We start from the raw sequence: 16,217 nt of genomic DNA, 5'->3' as shown, positions 1-16,217 counted from the left end.
AGATCCCCTTACCGGTCATCTTTAAAAATAAATAAATAAATAAAAGCAATCTCTTTTAGATCTGGAGATGCTTTATAGTAGAGCACTTAAGTACTGGATTTTCTGGCATGGAGACATTGGGAAGGTTAATGACATTATTTGGCTGAGAGAAATGACATGAGTCCAACTTCCCTCATTTCTTTTTTATGTGACATGGAGCACAAAGAATAGAAAATATGTTTTGAGAGAATTTAAGATTCCTGACCTCAGTTGAAATTGCTTCTATATCATTTGGACAAAAAGCATCATGTTTTGATGACATTTGTGAAATTACAGGTATGCCAATGATTACTCAGTTTTAGGACTTTCTGTGGAAGGAATAATTAAATAAAAGAGAGAAGAAATTGATGCCATTAATTTTGAAGTTCTGCAACAGATGAGATTTTATGTTTGTAAAGTTTTGTAGTATATTAATCATTGGTTTATAAGTATGACTCAAGATTCAGCATATTAAAATGCATTCAAGTTTACTGACTTTTAATCAACAAGGCCCATCACATTATGTTAGCTTTCTTTTGTTTGTTTTTTTTCACTTTTGCTTATGGACAGTTATTAAAGGAGTAAGAATCTCCGTTTTTCACCAAATTCCTAGTAAGAGATGCTATAGAATCCAAAGTGAGAACTGAATTAGACCACAAGTCTCCTATTTCTACTAATACTGTTCTTTGTCATGGTGTTACTGCTGTATCACTTGTTTTCCAGAAGTCGGGGTGGATTTATTTTGATCCATCCTCATGCCCTTGAACTCTTTTGACACTTTCTCATGATTACTCAGTTTTAGGACTTTCTATGGAAGGAATAATTAATTAAAAGGGAGAAGAAATTGATTCCATTAATTTTGAAGTTCTGCAACAGATGAGATTTTATGTTTGTAAAGTTTTGTAGTATATTAATCATTGGTTTATAAGTATGACTCAAGATTCAGCATATTAAAATGTATTCAAGTTTACTGATTTTTAATCATCAAGGCCCATCACATTATGTTAGCTTTCTTTTGTTTTTTCACTTCTGCTTATGGACAGTTATTAAAGGAGTAAGAATCTTCCTGTTTTTCACCAAATTCTTAGTAAGAGATGCTATAGAATCCAAAGTGAGAACTGGATTAGACCACAAGTCTCCTGTTTCTACTAATACTGTTTTTTGTGATGGTGTTACTGCAATATCACTTGTTTTCCAGAAGTTGGGGTGGATTTATTTTGATCCATCCCAATGCCCTTGAACTCTTTTGGCACTCTCTTGTGCTCTGAAAAACTGAGCCAGCTTTGTAGATCTACATGGATAAACAAACTGTATTTTACCAACAAAATCTTAGCTTGCTTCTTGCTAACTAAAAATCTGCAATTTACACACCTCTCTGCCTTCAAGACCGTAAGCTTTAGATAACCCTGGTTATCTTAAATGTTTGTCAACAAGAAAAGTCACTTAATGTGTCAGTGCGTTGTATCTCCTTTGATCTGTATTACATGGATTGTTTAAGAAGTCTAGCAAACATGTTTCTTAACTTCCTTCAGAATGGTGCCAGGTGTCATTCTGATCAGACTTCAGCTCAGGTTTTAATTTCTATTGAATTAGAAACCTGATTTTTTGGTATCTTTTGTCATCATGTTAGTTCCTGCTGTATTAATGACAATTATCCATAAAAATAAAAAGTGAAATATCTTGCATTAAAAAAAAAACGATTGTTGTTTTATGCCACAAAGTATAATACAAGCAATAGACAACTGGAACATTTGAGCTCAGTCACTTCTAGGGTCAGAAAAGATGTCTAGGAGAGATGTGCACGGCTCTGCCTCACACACAGTGGACTGCGAATGAGGATGTTTCCTGTGGCTGCAGCTGCTGGTAAGTTTCCCTCTGTAATTTACACGGTGAGGAAGCGTGGCTGGTGTGGGCACGTTGCCACTCACAGCTGTTCTCCGGCGCTGAGCAGGGTGCAGGCTGCTGCCTCTTGAGGTCTCGCCCTTTCCTGATGCAGAAAAAGGAGTCAAGATGTGGCGGGAGGGGTCCCAACGACTAACTGTTCATTGTGTGGGCAGTCCTCCTCGGCCTCCTGCCACTGCTCACGGTGCTCTGTGCAAATCCTCAACCTCACTCAAAGAAGAGTTGTCTTCAAGAGCAAGCCAGCAGATGAGGCCAAGGAGAGGAAACGGACGCCAGCGAAGCGCACTGCAAGAATAATGCGGGCCACCAGAGGGAGCACCCAGGAAGCGAGGGAGGGTTCGGACAGCTTCTCTCCTCCGACTCAGAGAAATGACAGGCAATGTGATCTCTCCAAAAAAAGGATCTAAGGACAGAGATATAATGGCTCCAAAAAATGGTTCCAAATAAAATATGGAGAAAAATAGGAGCAGAGAGAGCCCAGGAGGAATATAAGTGGAAGACAATAATAATTATTATTATTATTAAAACAACTTTATTGAGGGTAAATACATACGTTTTTGAAAACTAAAAAAGAAAAAGGCATGGACTGTTATTTCATTAAGAGTGAACGGGGTGAGGTTAAACGTGAAGGGTGAGCTTTCTGGGCTTGCTGGGGCACAGCTCGGGGGTGGAGAGAGCAAAGCTTAGGTCAAACCCAGGATTGGGTGCTGGTGGGGGTGCTGGCTGAGCTGGCTGGGGGTGGGGAGTGTCACAGGTACCAGGGGTAGATCTGAGCTCCTCCAGGCACGGGAAAGTCCAAAATGCCCTGGGACCTCAGCTACTGGACAGTATAACAGTCCATTCTCTTGGAGTCATCCTGAAGCCACAGGAAAGGAGGCTGAGGCAGGATTCACACAATGAGACTGCAGGTGCCTCCGAGGAGTCAGTGTGTACAGGGGATACAGTATCCTTTCCTTTCTCTTCTCCCGAGGTGGAAGTGGCAGGCGGAGGAGAGGCCCCATCAGGGTCCCGGAGCTACACGGGCAGAGGGAGAATGGGCTTGTGTTCCTGGAACCATGACAGGGGACTCTCCCCCACTGCAGGGACCTATATCTCCTCTGGAACCACAGTCACTGCTCATTGCCTGATAGGAGGCCAGGAGGTGCCGCTTGTCCGGTCTGAGGGTGTCGATGGTGGGAGCTGTGCATCTCTGGCTCAGGCTGACTTCATTTCCCCCTGTAGTGCCTCTGAGTCCTGCTCACTCACGGCACAGCACAGAGCAGGCCCCCAAGCAGCAGCACCTTCAGGAAGGTCAGTAGCACAAAGAAGATGTTGCAGAGCAGAATTCTGGACAAGGGGACAAAGTGACAGGAGTGAGCTGCTGCTTCAGGCCAGCCCCAGACCCCACTCTCCAGCCTCCCTGAACCAACATCTGTGGCTCCAATTACCTGCGTGACAGGCACGCCTGGTCCCTCGCCAGAGAAGCCCCCTCCGAGGGGCATGGTCATGCTGCCCAAAGCCGAAGCCTTCAGAGGCCTCTCCAGAGGCTGGTGCGGGACCCAGCCCCTTTCCGTCTGTTGCTGTCCCACCTTCAGGCCTGCCTCCCACAGTCCCTGCCTCTCATCTGCAGTCCAGCCACGCCCGAGGGTTGGCATGTCCTGACTTTTTGCCTCTGTTTCTGCCCTTCTCTGCCTTGTGTCCCTTTGTATATTCTGCCCATCTTTCAAATTAGATCTAATATTGCCTCTCTGAAGCAGTGGAAGATTTCTCCTAACCTGGGTCAACCTGGCTATTTTCCTACTTAGTTCTCCTGGGAGGGGTCTCTCCCTGGTCTGATCCCATGTGATAGCAGGTATGAGACGTGCCATCTCACATGTCCCATATAATTGACACTTGGTCTAATTATACCATGGGCCCCTGGTTGTTTATGTTCCCGAGGTTGTCCCTATCACTGTGTAAAAGACTCTGATCCCTCCCATGCCTCATCCCCTCCCCACACGGCTGTGGGTCCCCTGGTTCTCCCCGTGGCCCCAAGCCCAGAAAGTGGGAGCTTTGAAGAGTCACGTGGATTTCACTGACAGTTTTCTTGACAGAGAGCGACCATGGTGCCTTGTACATCCTAAAAATATCCTCTAAACCACTGTGCTCCTCTCAAAAGTCCTACTCCCTGTGCAGCGGCTGCATCCTCTGTCTGTCCTGGCCAAGTCTCCCCTTCTGCTCCTCCAACTTTCTAAAATCCCGTGTTCCGTGCTCTCAGCAGGACAATCACTCTCCAACAGCCACAAGCAAGATCAAAGCCAGTGCGAGAAGCATCCGCTAGCGCCGCGCCTCCTCCAGGCTGGTAACTGAACACACTGCTGTGTCCTCTGCAAGGAAGCGTGCTGGGCTGCAGAAGGGAACTGAGCCAGTGGACAGTGATTCTGAGAGTCAAGACCTGGGTGGAGAAGGGAGCTTGACCTTGGATGTTGAGGGGACCGAAGGCACCAGGCTGTGATGGGATGAAACTGGGGCAGCTTGCTCCCGCTTTGATGAAAGATCTTACTGGTTGCTTTTCAGATGCCTTGGGGCAGGGGTGGACCTCAGGCTGATGTCCACGCCTCTCTTCCATGTCGGGAAGGTGAGAAAGCAGGGTGCCTAGCTCCTGACTGCCCCTCTCAGCCTCTCCCAGCACTTGGGAACAAGAAGGCTGGAGAGATGAAACACACATCTGCCTGTGATGGTGGCAGGCAGAGTAATTACCCCCTCAGAGAAGTCCTAACCCCCAGGAACTGTGAGTATTTCATGTTGCATGGCAAGGGGCGTTAAGGCAGCAGATGGATTTGAGATTGCCAGTCAGCTGACCCAGGGAGATTATCCCAGATTATCTGGGTGGTCAATGCAATCACAAGGTCCTTATAAATGGAAGAGGGAGGTGGGACAGCCAGTGTCAGCAAGATGCAACGTGAGAAAGACTCCACTGCCATCGCTGGCTTTGAAGATGGAAGGGGCCATAAGCCAAAGAATGTGGGTGGTCTCTACAAGTTGGAAAAATCGAGGGAACAGAATTCTCTCCTAGAGCCTCCGGAAGGAACACAGCCCTGTCAACCCCTTGATTTTATCCCAGTGAGACCCATGTCAGACTTCTGATCTCTATATCTATAAAATACTAAAATTGTGTTGTTTTAAGCCTCCAAGTTTGTGATGGTTGGTTACAGCAGCCACAGGAAACTCGAGCAGAGAACTTTCCTTCTAGCACACGTGAGGCTTAATCCCACTTCTGCTTCTCGGGGACTGAGAGGCAGGTCAGAAGGAGCTCAGAGCCTGAGATCCTGCAGCCTAGTTGGAGAATTTTATCTGTCATGGTTCCATGGGGGAATCTCCTTAAGTACTCGGAGGTATAGACAAGGAGAAGGGGGCCCACTGCAGAGGTTGCTGTTTCTCCCCTAAGCCAGGGCCACACCGTGGTTCCCAGCAGAGAACCCTGCAGGAGCAGTCTTGGGTAGCACTGGGACAAAGGCCAGCAGGGGCCCAGCTCTGCTCACCTGGTGAGGGTAAGAGCCATGGGTTTGCTGCTGTGGGTGTCCTGGGTGGTTGAAGGCCAGGAAGCCAAACTTGTTGTTGTGGGTGTTCTCATAGCTACACCTGTGCCTGTTGTCACAACTCCAGCTGTGACATACTCAGTTTAGTCCCAGAGGCCTGCTTGGCACAGCTGAACACATGGGAACCATGTTCTGACTCCTTGAAGTTCTAAATCAAGGCCAGCCAGCTCTTCTCTGAGTCTCAGCCTTGACCGAGCAGGCTCTTTGCCACTTGCTCTGTAGTGATGCACCCCCGGTGCTGGCCACCCCTCCCTGGCCCTACCTGACTATGTGGGATTCCCCTCGCCTGCCCCTGGGCCGAGTGCCATCTGCCTTTGTTTCCCCCAAGTCCTTCCTGCCTCCAGACAGCTTCCCTATTTCACCTGCCCCGTGAAGTCTTGTCCTGCTGGGAGGGTCACAGCCTCCAATTCTCCCAGAGGCAGCTCCTGCTCCTCTTTTGCTCATCCATGGCCCCACCTTGGTTGTCTTTTTCATTCATTTTCTGGAACATTCTAAAACCAGCAGACTTTCCCACTGCACACACACGCAGGCACAACGTATCTGCATATACTAAGTTGAAAAGGATTGCTTTATACATGGGCCTGTGAACAAAGGTGTGTTATTGAGCTGGTGTTTGTATGTGTGGGGGTGGGTGGGCGAGTTTCTCTGATGCCCACAGTGGAGACAAGACTGAGGGCTCTGGGGGCTGCACTGTGGGGTGGGGGCTCCAGCCAGACTCTCTCTCCAGCCCCTCTAGTGCCTCTGGAGCTGCTGAGCCCAGAGTCCTCTCGAGAGCTTGGGGAGGCCAGTGGTGGTCCGTGGGAGGCTTCACACTGTGGTGGATCCTGCCTTTCCTTCTCCCTACATCAGAGTCCCTTAGTTCCACTCCTCCATCCTTATGTCATCAGGGGAGGAAGATAAAGAGGGGGAAGGGTACCAGGGAGAGGGTCACCTGCATGTCCTGTAGCTGAGCCCATCAGAATTGTGGCTATCCAGCATCCCCCCTCCTTGCACACCTAACAAGTCACCCATCAGGCTGGGGCTGCTTTGAGGGCAGTTGGATGCCCCAAGTGACCTGGAAGGAGGACCGGTCCTCTGTCTCAGCCAGAGCTGAGCCTGTCCAAGCCCCAGGCCCACTGATAACAATAGATGGAGGCTGCAGAGCTGCCAAAGCTCGCTCTTCCTTCCAGACTTTCCAGATTCCTGGTGCACACCCCCCCACGCACACATGTGCCAGGCACACACACATAGGCACAATGCGTAAACATGCATGCAAACCTATGCACAGGCACACATATATGCGTGCATACACAGGCACACCCAAGCACACACCACCATATGTACGCATGAGGTCTCAGGCAAATTTCAAGAGTCTTCATCCCTCAGGGAAGAGAGAGGAACAGTCCTGAATGCCCTAGGGGTCAGGGCAGGGCTCAGAGTACAAGAGAGAGCAGTCCTTACCTGGGTAAATGATCACTGCAACTTGGACCCCAAGGTCAGTGCCAACTCTCTCAATCCCACACCAGTAGATGTCAGCTTCGAATCTCCAGAGATTCTTCATGGTCACAGTGAACGTGCAGTTTTCGTGATTGTCCTTGATGGACACGTCATCCTTCTTCACCTCTTGCTCTGATCCTGTGGTTTTGACGAGGATTTCGCAGGATTTCCAGCCTTCCCCGCGGCACCACCACTTATTGTAGGTCTCATACCCTGGGTCATAGTGACACTGCACGGTCAGGGAGCCCCACTCTGGACCACCCACAGTTCTCGGACCATAGATGGAGAAACAGCCTGGAAAACAGAAATCCAACATACAGCTCCTCCTTCCCTGGGTGCCTCTCGAGACATCTGGCATCTACCTGGGGACTGACAGACCAGGGCCCCAAGTCTCTCAAATCCTCATATCCATTTATTCCTTCATCCCTTCCCCCCGTCATCTCTGTCACCTCTGTTACAAAGTTCTCCTTTGGGCTCCTAACTGGCCAATACAGTGGCCTCTGCTCACTCCTCATCCAACTGTGTGCTGACCACCCGGTCATCTTCCTGACACTAAGTAACTCTGTCTATCTATCTGTCTGTCTGTCTGTCTGCCAGGCTTGAGGATCAGCATCCTAGAAAACAGATGCCATTTGTGTTATTATTATTATTCTTATTTTTTTGTATAAAACACTTAATTTATTGGTCTTTTGGGGGAATTTGATGCATCACAACTGTATTACGACCGGGCCATTAATTTTGTAGCTTCGTCAGCATTAACTGGTTGGTTTTCGTGCTGCCGCTGAGGAATCAGCTTTTTCTGTAGAGGTTCAAGAGACAGGCTTTTTGAGAAGGGTGCAAGTTCCTTTTGTATCTTTACAAAAGCTTTACTCACTCTGTTAACTTTTTCATTATTCACAATGTTTATTTTCTTAAGATTAGTGGTCACTGGCTTTGCTTTGTTTTTAGTCTTGAAGGGTTTGGGGCTGGCTGTGTGAACACGTTCCTGGACTTCTGCCTTCTGAATTTGTTCTCAGCCATTGTCTTCAATACTCGTGTGCAGCAACTGAAGCTCCAGGTGACCTGTGTTATTTATTTTTATTTCTTTCTCCAATACCTGATTTAGTACCTGTCAGATAACAAAGACATTTCCTTCCTTCCTTCCTTCCTCCCGGTCTCTGTCTCTCTCTCTTTCCTTCTGAAAAGTAAGTGCATGGATGTATGACTGATTCTTGCCACTCTCCCTGACTCCTCTCCTCCCCCCAGGACAGACCCACCCTGTCTCCTGTCCAGCCCTCCCTGCGGGTTCCAGCTCCCGGCACCCCAGGCCCACTCACCTGGGAGGATGAGAAGGAGCAGAGCTGCAGGAAGCCACATGGTCCTACCTGCCTGAGTCTCTCTCTGGTGATCAGCAGGTCCCAGCTGCCCCTCCACGAACTAGGAACTGAGCCCAGAGGCAAACTCCTTCCTATTTGCCTAACTCATTATTTTTTAGTTCTCCCATCTATTTCCTTTTCCTTTGTTACTTCTTAATTTCATAAATTAGGAGAAAAGCCATGTCACCCTTTGCGAGCACGTGGCTGGTGGGACGATGTGTCCTCAATGACTGGGGGAAGCAAAGGGTCCAGGCCTGGCCAGGGGCCCACTTGTGGGTGTGTGTGAGGAACCGAGAGGCACCTGCAAGCTGCAGCGGAAGGAGGTGCAGTGAGGCCAGAGAGAAGAGCTCCAGTGCGTGGTAAAGAGAGGGACAGACACGCGCTGGCTTTGCACTGTTGGAGAACAGCCTGCATCCCAGACTCCTTCCAGGAGGCCCCAGGCGGTGCATCTCCAACCCCCACAGCCTGCCCTGGGATGTTGTCTCTGCATGAGCCTGACCCGTGCCCCTCCCCTTGGGACGGCCTCCCCTGGGTCCTGAGTCATCTGCAGCAGAGGCCGAGGTGGTGAGGGGTGTAAAGGAGACTCTGCCATTTCTCCTCAGCCTTGTTTTGCCCCAGATCCTTCCTCCTGTCTCCTCGCATGTTTCCCCTGGCTGTTGGCTGCGGGCCATTTCACTGCACCAAAACTGCTTACTCCAGTGACCTCCAAAGGGACATTTCCAGTCTCTCCTCTCTTCCTCAGATGGTCCCTTCCGTCCTCTGTCACAAGCTCCCTCTCCGTCTCCTGTCTCTTCTTTCCTGAACCTCCTCCTCTCCCTCACCCTTCCCTCCCAGCACCTCCTGGAATCTGTCCTCATGCTCTTCTGTCTGGTCCCTTGCCTCCAGGGAGTGTCCCTGCTGCAGACTCTAAGATCCCCTCCATGCACAGGACTGTCGCATGCACATCTCATCACCCCAACTTCCCTGCTCAGTGCACAGCTCTCATTTCCAACACTTATTGGCTGCACACTGTTAGCAGCTCAGATGTGCTTAAAGTGAAATTCTTTGTTATCTTTACTCCTAAAATGGATCTGTCACCCCACCTCGTCCATGTCCCAGGGCCTTCCCCATGCTCGGCCCGACTGGAAAGCCATCAAGTCTTCTCCTTCTACCTGCCACCCTCAGAGGCCCTTGCAGGGGCGGAGGCAGAACAGCAAAGACCTTTGCCATCCGGGGCAGGGGAGGGCATCGGGGGTCAGTTCCCAAGAGGGAGTGGTGGAGAAGACTCCTGAGCCTCTCTCCCTGGTGCTTATGTTTATGTTTGGGGGCTGAAGATCAGGGAGTCCCAGTGCACCCAGGTGTTTCTGCCTACAGCTAAGAACTTGTGGGAGGGGGAGGACTGCCGGGAGCACTGGCCACCCCTCCCTCCCTCCCTCCTTTTCTCCCCTCATTTATTAATAATTTTATTGAGGTAAAATTGGGATAAAATAAACTGCATATATGCAAAGGGCATAATTTGAAACATTTTTCTTATTTTTATTTTTATTTTCAAATTTTACACACAGTAAAATTCCTTATGTTGTGGCGTACAGTTCTGTGAGTTTTAACACATGCATCATTTCGTGCAACCACCACCAAAATCATATATAACAAGTCCATCATCTCCTCCCAAAAAGGTCTTTAACTATGAATTCAGTTGCTTTAATAGCAGGCAGTCAAGCTGGGTAGGTTCTGGTTTCTGTGATCCTGGTTCCAAGGACAATTCGGCTTTCAAAGTCTTTGAGATTTTCTTCAGACTTGTGGGCCACCCAGTGGCCAACCTGCAACCTGGATGGGGTCTTCCCCAAAGTTCTTAAAGGCTTGGGCATCTCCTTCAGGGTTTGACCTGTGTATGCACAACTTGGGAGTGAGCCTGGGAGTTCTAGGGTCTCTTTCTTGAGCTGCTTCCCTTCCTTGATCTCCCTTACATCCCCCTCCCCAGCTCCCAATCACCCCCCCACCCCCCACTTCCTGGTCCTTTGGTTAGGAAGCTGGGGTTTTTCTCTCCCTAATTTGCTGTGTAATTCCAATGATGGGTCTGCTTCCAGGGCCAAGCAGAGGGAGAATAAAGAAAGATAAAATGCAATGACTTCTCCCATGTCTTTGGACCACAGCTCCTCCCGTCAGAGTTCTGGGTGCCTGCCCAAAGCTGCTGCAGACACTGCCCAGCTGTGGTGGAATTGCAGCTTCTGTGCTGAGGCTTGCTGGGGACTGGGTGGAAGGGAAAGCAAGCAAATACACAAGAGGAAAACCCCTGAGGAAACCCTTTTCCCTGTAGGGCTCCATTTTCCTGTTCATCAGATAAGAGAGGACATTTCTTGGAGCTCTTTCTGTCCCTTCCGGGTGTGGGCTGCAGGTCTTGAGTCTAAGTGAGGGAGATAGAGAAGGAAGGAAAAAAAAAAAAAAAAAAAAAAAAAAAAAAAAAAAAAAAAAAAAAAGAAACCCAGGAAACTCATGGCTGGACTGGTCATACTAGGAGTTCTGGTTTCCTTCCCCAGTTTTCCTGCTACCAGTCATTTGGCAGAGTCCTTAGGTAGTTGCTACATGCGTTCTGTCTGGGTACTTAGTTGTATCCAGTGGGGAGAGATTATGTGGCGTGTGTTTACTTCATCTTACCTGGAAGTGAAAGCCTATAGCATTGATTTGCAAGAGCAAAAAAACTAGAACAGGCTCAAAGGCCATCACTATGGGAATAGTTAAATGTGGTATACAATGGGACATTAGGCAGCTATTTCAAGAATAAAGTAAGTATGTATGTAATGGCGTGGAAAGATTACATGGTAAAGTTTTTAAACTTTTATTTTATTTATTTATTTATTTATTTATTTTGTCTTTTGTCTTTTTCCGTGTCCGGCAACGGATCGCAACCCTCAGTGTTGCCCCTGCACCGGACCAGGGACCGGCAATGGGATCGCAACCCTCGGTGCTGCTCCCGCGCCTCGCTCAGACAGTGAGCGGGAACCGGTCTGCATGCGGGATCCGAACCCTCAGGCGGGAGCGCCGCCGCGCCTCCGCGCCTCCCAAGCGGCGCACCTATCCAGTGCGCCACCGGGCCGGCCAAGTTTTTAAACTTTTAACTGGAGTATAAAATACATGCAGAATTGTGCTCATGTCAAAAGCGCACCGTTCTATGAATTTGCACAAATGAAACACACCTGCACAGCCAGCACTCAAATCAAGAAACAAACATTACCATCCCCCCACCAAAGACCCTCTTGTCTCTTACAGTCATTACCCACAAAGGTAACCACTCACCTGATTTTTTACAACATAAATTAATTTTGTCGGTTCCTGACTTTGTTTAAGTGAATCACACATTATACGCTTTTTTGCATCCGGCTTCATTTGGTGAAACTGTGTTTGTGAGATTCATCCACCCTGTTACAGTGTAGCTGTATTTGTAGCTTGTTTATTCTCATCATGAGATAGCATTCCATTGGGTGAATATACCAAATTTACCCATTTTAGTGTTAGCACCACGCTCAGCCAGTGAGCCAACCGGCCATCCCTATATAGGATCTGAACCCGCGGCCTTGGTGTTATCAGCACCGCACTCTCCCGAGTGAGCCACGGGCCGGCCCGACCCATTTTAGTGTTTATGGGCATTTGTCTAGTTCCAAGTTTTTGGCTACTATGAGTAGTGCTGGTATGAACACATTACTTCATGCCTTGTTGAACATCTGTGCGCCCTTCTCTGCAGCATCTGAAGGGACCCTCATTCCCTGTATCAGGAGGAACAACTGTGCTGTAGATCAGGCCAAGATCTAATTTCAAGAGAAGTCAAGTTTCAGTAAAAGTTAAATTTTTAGCCGCAGCAAGTATTTCAGGACAAAGTCAGGGCCCTGATGGGGACGAGTGGGACCCTGAGACTTGGGATGAAACATCTGCCAATGCATTTGAGCACTTGAGCCTCTCATTCCCCTGAAGCCTCTGGATCTGCAAACGTGGCTGGGTGCACTTGTCAGAAGATAATGGCTCTCCCTGTTGAAGGTGATTCCAAAGTCACAAATGAAGCAGATACCGCATGGGACGTTGCTCACCTCCTAAGAATCGACTTCAGGAATCTCCCTCATTTCCCCTCCTGATCACTAGGCCAATGTCTGAGGGTAAGTGTCAGCAAGGCCGACCTGAGGACATGCTGGGTGTGAAGGGAAGAGGAAAACTAATGCACACTGGTGGGAAACAGAAGGGTCGTGGGAGTGGATCCCAGGGACTAGATCAGGATGGTGGGATGTGATGCTGGATTAGGAAGAGTTTGTCAACTCAGGGGCACTTAACACTTGCAACGCCAAGAGACTGGGACTAGTGCACTGCTGGGGTGGCTCTTGGAAGCTTGGAAGCAGTGAAGCCCGCATGAAATGAAGAATGGCCATGCAGAGTGTGGAATAGGGGATGAAAAGGCTTAAGGAAGCACAGAGTATGTTTAGGGTGGTGGAACCTTTCTGTATGACACTGCAATGGTGGATACAGGCCATGACACATTTGTTCAGACCCAAAGAAAGTACAACACCGAGGTGAACCCTCATGTAAAACATGGACTCTGGGTGATAGACATGTCAGTGCAGATTCATCAATTGTAACCAGCGTATCGCTCTGGGGGGGTGGGATGTTGATAATGGGGGAGTCTGTGCACATGTAGGGGCAGGGGATATGTGGAAATTGCTGTTCTTTCTGCTTAATTTTGCTGTGAATCTAAAACTGCTCTAAAACATAAAGTCTATTTTTTAAAAGTTTCAAAAAATTTAGCATGCTCAGATGGAACTATTATATCTGACCTGAAAACCCACCAAATAAGGATTATCTTTAGGACTTCCCAGAAGTCCCTTTACCAGGGAAATAAAAAATATGCTGGCAAGGAGACATGAGCATTGCTGAGAGGCTCAGTAGTGGCTGTCCTCTCTAGGCTGGGCTCGTAGGAGGAGATGCCATTATGTGACTGAGCGCCATAGGATCAAAGGGCGGAGAGAATTCTAGAACGGCAGAGGGCGGGTGGAAGCACTTAACTGTCCAAGCAAGGTGAGGATAATTAGTGGACCAGGCAGCAAGTTCTGAAAGGAAAAAGAGGCAAGATCACGATCCTACAGATAAAAGAGGTGGCCCAGTGGTTATTTCCCTGGTTTCTGGAAACACAATAGAAATGGATACACTTAGCAATTGGTTCTCATGTGAACTTTTTGGCCTGTGAGTTAAAAGTGATCATCTTGGGAAACGCCAAGGGGAGGCCTCTGAAATCGCCCCTCTGCAGTGGTTAAGATAGTAAATCACAATATCACATTTGGTGAGAAATAGTAGAGATTAGTGCCACCCTCCAAGATTTAAAGGGCACAAAGTAGTGGTCGCATTATACATGTGCCTTTAATTCACCAACGACAATGGGCTGGTGGAAACTTAAGGAGTGGCTAAATTGCAGCTTCTGTGCCGGTGGTGTAGATGAACACAATCTGGTGTGTCGTGTATGACCAATGATCTGACGAATGTGTCTTCTCTAATACCCATCGGGAAGGGGGAACAGAGGCAGTTTGCAGTCACTCGGCATGGACAACAGTATACTTTCACAGTCTTCCCAAGACTATGTTAATTTTCTTCTTTGCACCATATAGTCCTAAGGAATCTGAATCATCCAGCCATTGCCCAGAACATAAAGTTAATCCTCTGTCTCATCATATCATGCTTACTGGACCTGATAAAAACAAGGGGCTGGCCAGTGGATGTGCGGCAGAGACTGTGAGATAAGCCCCGCACAGATGCAGGGGGCTGCCGTGTCAGAAGTTTTAGGGGTTCGGTGGTCTGGAGCTTATTGGATGTATCCTCAAGGTAAAGGACAAGTAAAATATATTGCATTTTGCTGCTTCTGCATCTTACTGAGCCACCTGCTAAAACTCAGGGGAGGCCTTGAAGTCACAGTCAACAGGTGTGATGGAGAGTGACGGTGGAAGTGGGACTGGAGACCGGTGACGCGATTGGAGCTCTGTGCATGGAGCAGTTCCTCAGACATGCATCCCTCATATGCCTCCAATGTCTGCAGGCAGGCACTGACCCCTAGGTGAAATAGCAGAGGGTTCTTTAACTTAATAGAATGTCTGAGAGACTTCCGGTCAATGTGGTGGAATAGACGGTCCCCAGCATCACTCTCTCCCACAAATCAACCAATTTACACCTATAAAAAAGCAACAACAGCCAAGCTGGGGCTGCTAGAGCTCAAGGGAAGAGGAGGAGAGCTCTATGGAGTGCATGAAGGTGGGAGAAGCCACGATGAGAGGAAGAAAAAACCGTCTGACCATTTCGAGCCCTGGCTGCTTCCAGGATGAAGCTGCTGAGTGCTCGGAGCAGGAGCCGGCGGAAGCCACAGCTGTGCCCTCCGGATGAAGTTGCTTGGAGGCAGCACAGGAGAAGAGGGACTTGGCAAGCCGGGGCAGTGGGGGGCCTTGGCCATGCCCCCCAGACACACACAGCCAACTCAGCAATGACCACCGAGCCGCAGCAGGAGGGGACCCGGGTTCCCGAGCTGGGGTGGTGGGAGATGAGGGCTTTCGCTACACCCCCCTGACATCTGCACCCAGCCTGGCATTGACCAGGCCACTGCTGAAAGCCCCCTGGTCTCCCCTGTGGGAATGAGGGGGGTGCCACAGGCCTCGATCCCGCCCCTCCTCCTTTCACCTTCTTCCATCCCATTTCCTTCCCCTTTCCCCTTTCTCCCTCCCTCCCAACTGCTCTGCAACAATATCCTAGAATGTAAAAAATCATATTAATAAAATAAAATTTAAAAAATAATAGAATGTCTGAGAAACCAATGGCACTTAGAGAGGATGCTGCAGCCTAGCTCCAGTCCTCTTCCAATCCTCTGGAGCTTAGCAGGCCCCTCTCTGCCCATGCACCTTAAAACAAAGCTTACAAGGTAAGAAGGGATCAAAGGCTCGGAGAATTTGGCATGATAAAATGCAACTATTTTACGTTCTCTTTTACCCCTTTATACTCTGAGGTCTCAGTTAGCAATGTCCTGGCTTATTCTCAGCTGTGACCTGATAACCAAGAATTATCAGACATTTGAGGCAGGCCCGTAATATAGAAGAGAAGAACCAAATGAAACAGAACAACAAAAGAAAAACATGACCCCAGAGCGAGGGGAACAGAACAGAAGAGAGTTCAGGGAACAGAAGAGAATTTGAAAAACATCAGCAGTCAGAGAACAAAAAAGAGCTTTTCAAAATAAAAATATAATTTCTAAACTAAACATTTGATCCAGAGGTTGGAAGACCCAGGGGTACAAAATAAAACAAAAACCTCCCCACATGCAGAACAAACCCTGCACAGCTGGTAAAAAAAAAAAAAAAAAAAAAAAAAAAAGAGACACAAAGAATCAACTCAGGGAGGAGACAGGAAGGGAGCAGGTGACAGAGGAGGAGGGAGGGGACCTCTGAGGGAAGTGGGAGAGATCCCTGGCAGGTCCCTTTGGAGGTCACTGGAGTAAGGAATTTTGGTGCAGTGAAGTGGCCCACAGCCAACAGCCAGGGGAAACGCGCCAGGTGACGGGAGGAAGGATCTGGGGTAAAATGAGGCTGAAGAGAAAAGTCAGCTTCTCTGTCCTTACACCCCTCACCACTGCGGCCTCTGCTGCTGATGCTTCAGGACCCAGAGGAGGCCATCCCAAGGGGAGGGGAGGAGGTCAGGCTCAGGGAAGGATTACAGCCCAGGGCAGGAAGGGGGGTTTGAGACACGCTGCCTGGGGCTGACTGGCAGGAGTCTGGGGCACAGGCTGGAGCACAAAGCCATCAGGTCTCCGTCACTGTCCCAGAGCTCTTCTCTCCACACTCCCCATTGCCAGCTTTGTCCTCTCCTCCTGGCAGCAGATCCCTGGACTCTTCAGCTCTGAGTTTCCCATTGCTCTTTCTCC

General features: G+C 48.8%; 1 protein-coding gene and 1 pseudogene across 1 annotated transcript; both read right to left on the bottom strand.

Annotated features, from left to right (window-relative positions):
- Window positions 1–2,455: 2,455 nt before the first annotated feature.
- LOC103597814 (CMRF35-like molecule 7) lies at window positions 2,456–8,321 on the bottom strand. The gene is made up of 3 exons (XM_008581672.1): window positions 8,270–8,321; window positions 6,918–7,247; window positions 2,456–3,246 (listed from the first exon to the last, which is right to left on the bottom strand). The coding sequence occupies exons 1-3, from the start codon at window positions 8,307–8,309 to the stop codon at window positions 3,212–3,214; spliced, it is 405 nt and encodes a 134-aa protein (XP_008579894.1). The 5' UTR covers window positions 8,310–8,321; the 3' UTR covers window positions 2,456–3,211.
- Window positions 7,672–8,016, bottom strand: LOC103597815 (annotated as a pseudogene).
- Window positions 8,322–16,217: the final 7,896 nt, after the last annotated feature.

This window comes from Galeopterus variegatus, unplaced genomic scaffold (assembly GCF_000696425.1).
Source record: "Galeopterus variegatus unplaced genomic scaffold, G_variegatus-3.0.2 Scaffold2431, whole genome shotgun sequence".
NCBI lineage: Eukaryota > Metazoa > Chordata > Mammalia > Dermoptera > Cynocephalidae > Galeopterus > Galeopterus variegatus.
Note: the sequence above shows the minus strand (reverse complement) of the source record. Positions and strands in the feature narration are given on the sequence as shown.

What these genes read in the sequence shown, in the direction of transcription:
- LOC103597814 (XM_008581672.1), bottom strand. Translation starts at nt 8,309, where the DNA reads ATGTGGCTTCCTGCAGCTCTGCTCCTTCTCATCCTCCCAG. An exon ending in GCTCCTTCTCATCCTCCCAG is followed by an intron (nt 7,248 to 8,269) that starts GTGAGTGGGCCT and finishes TCTGTTTTCCAG; the next exon opens with GCTGTTTCTCCATCTATGGT. An exon ending in TGCAGTGATCATTTACCCAG is followed by an intron (nt 3,247 to 6,917) that starts GTAAGGACTGCT and finishes CCCCTTGTCCAG; the next exon opens with AATTCTGCTCTGCAACATCT.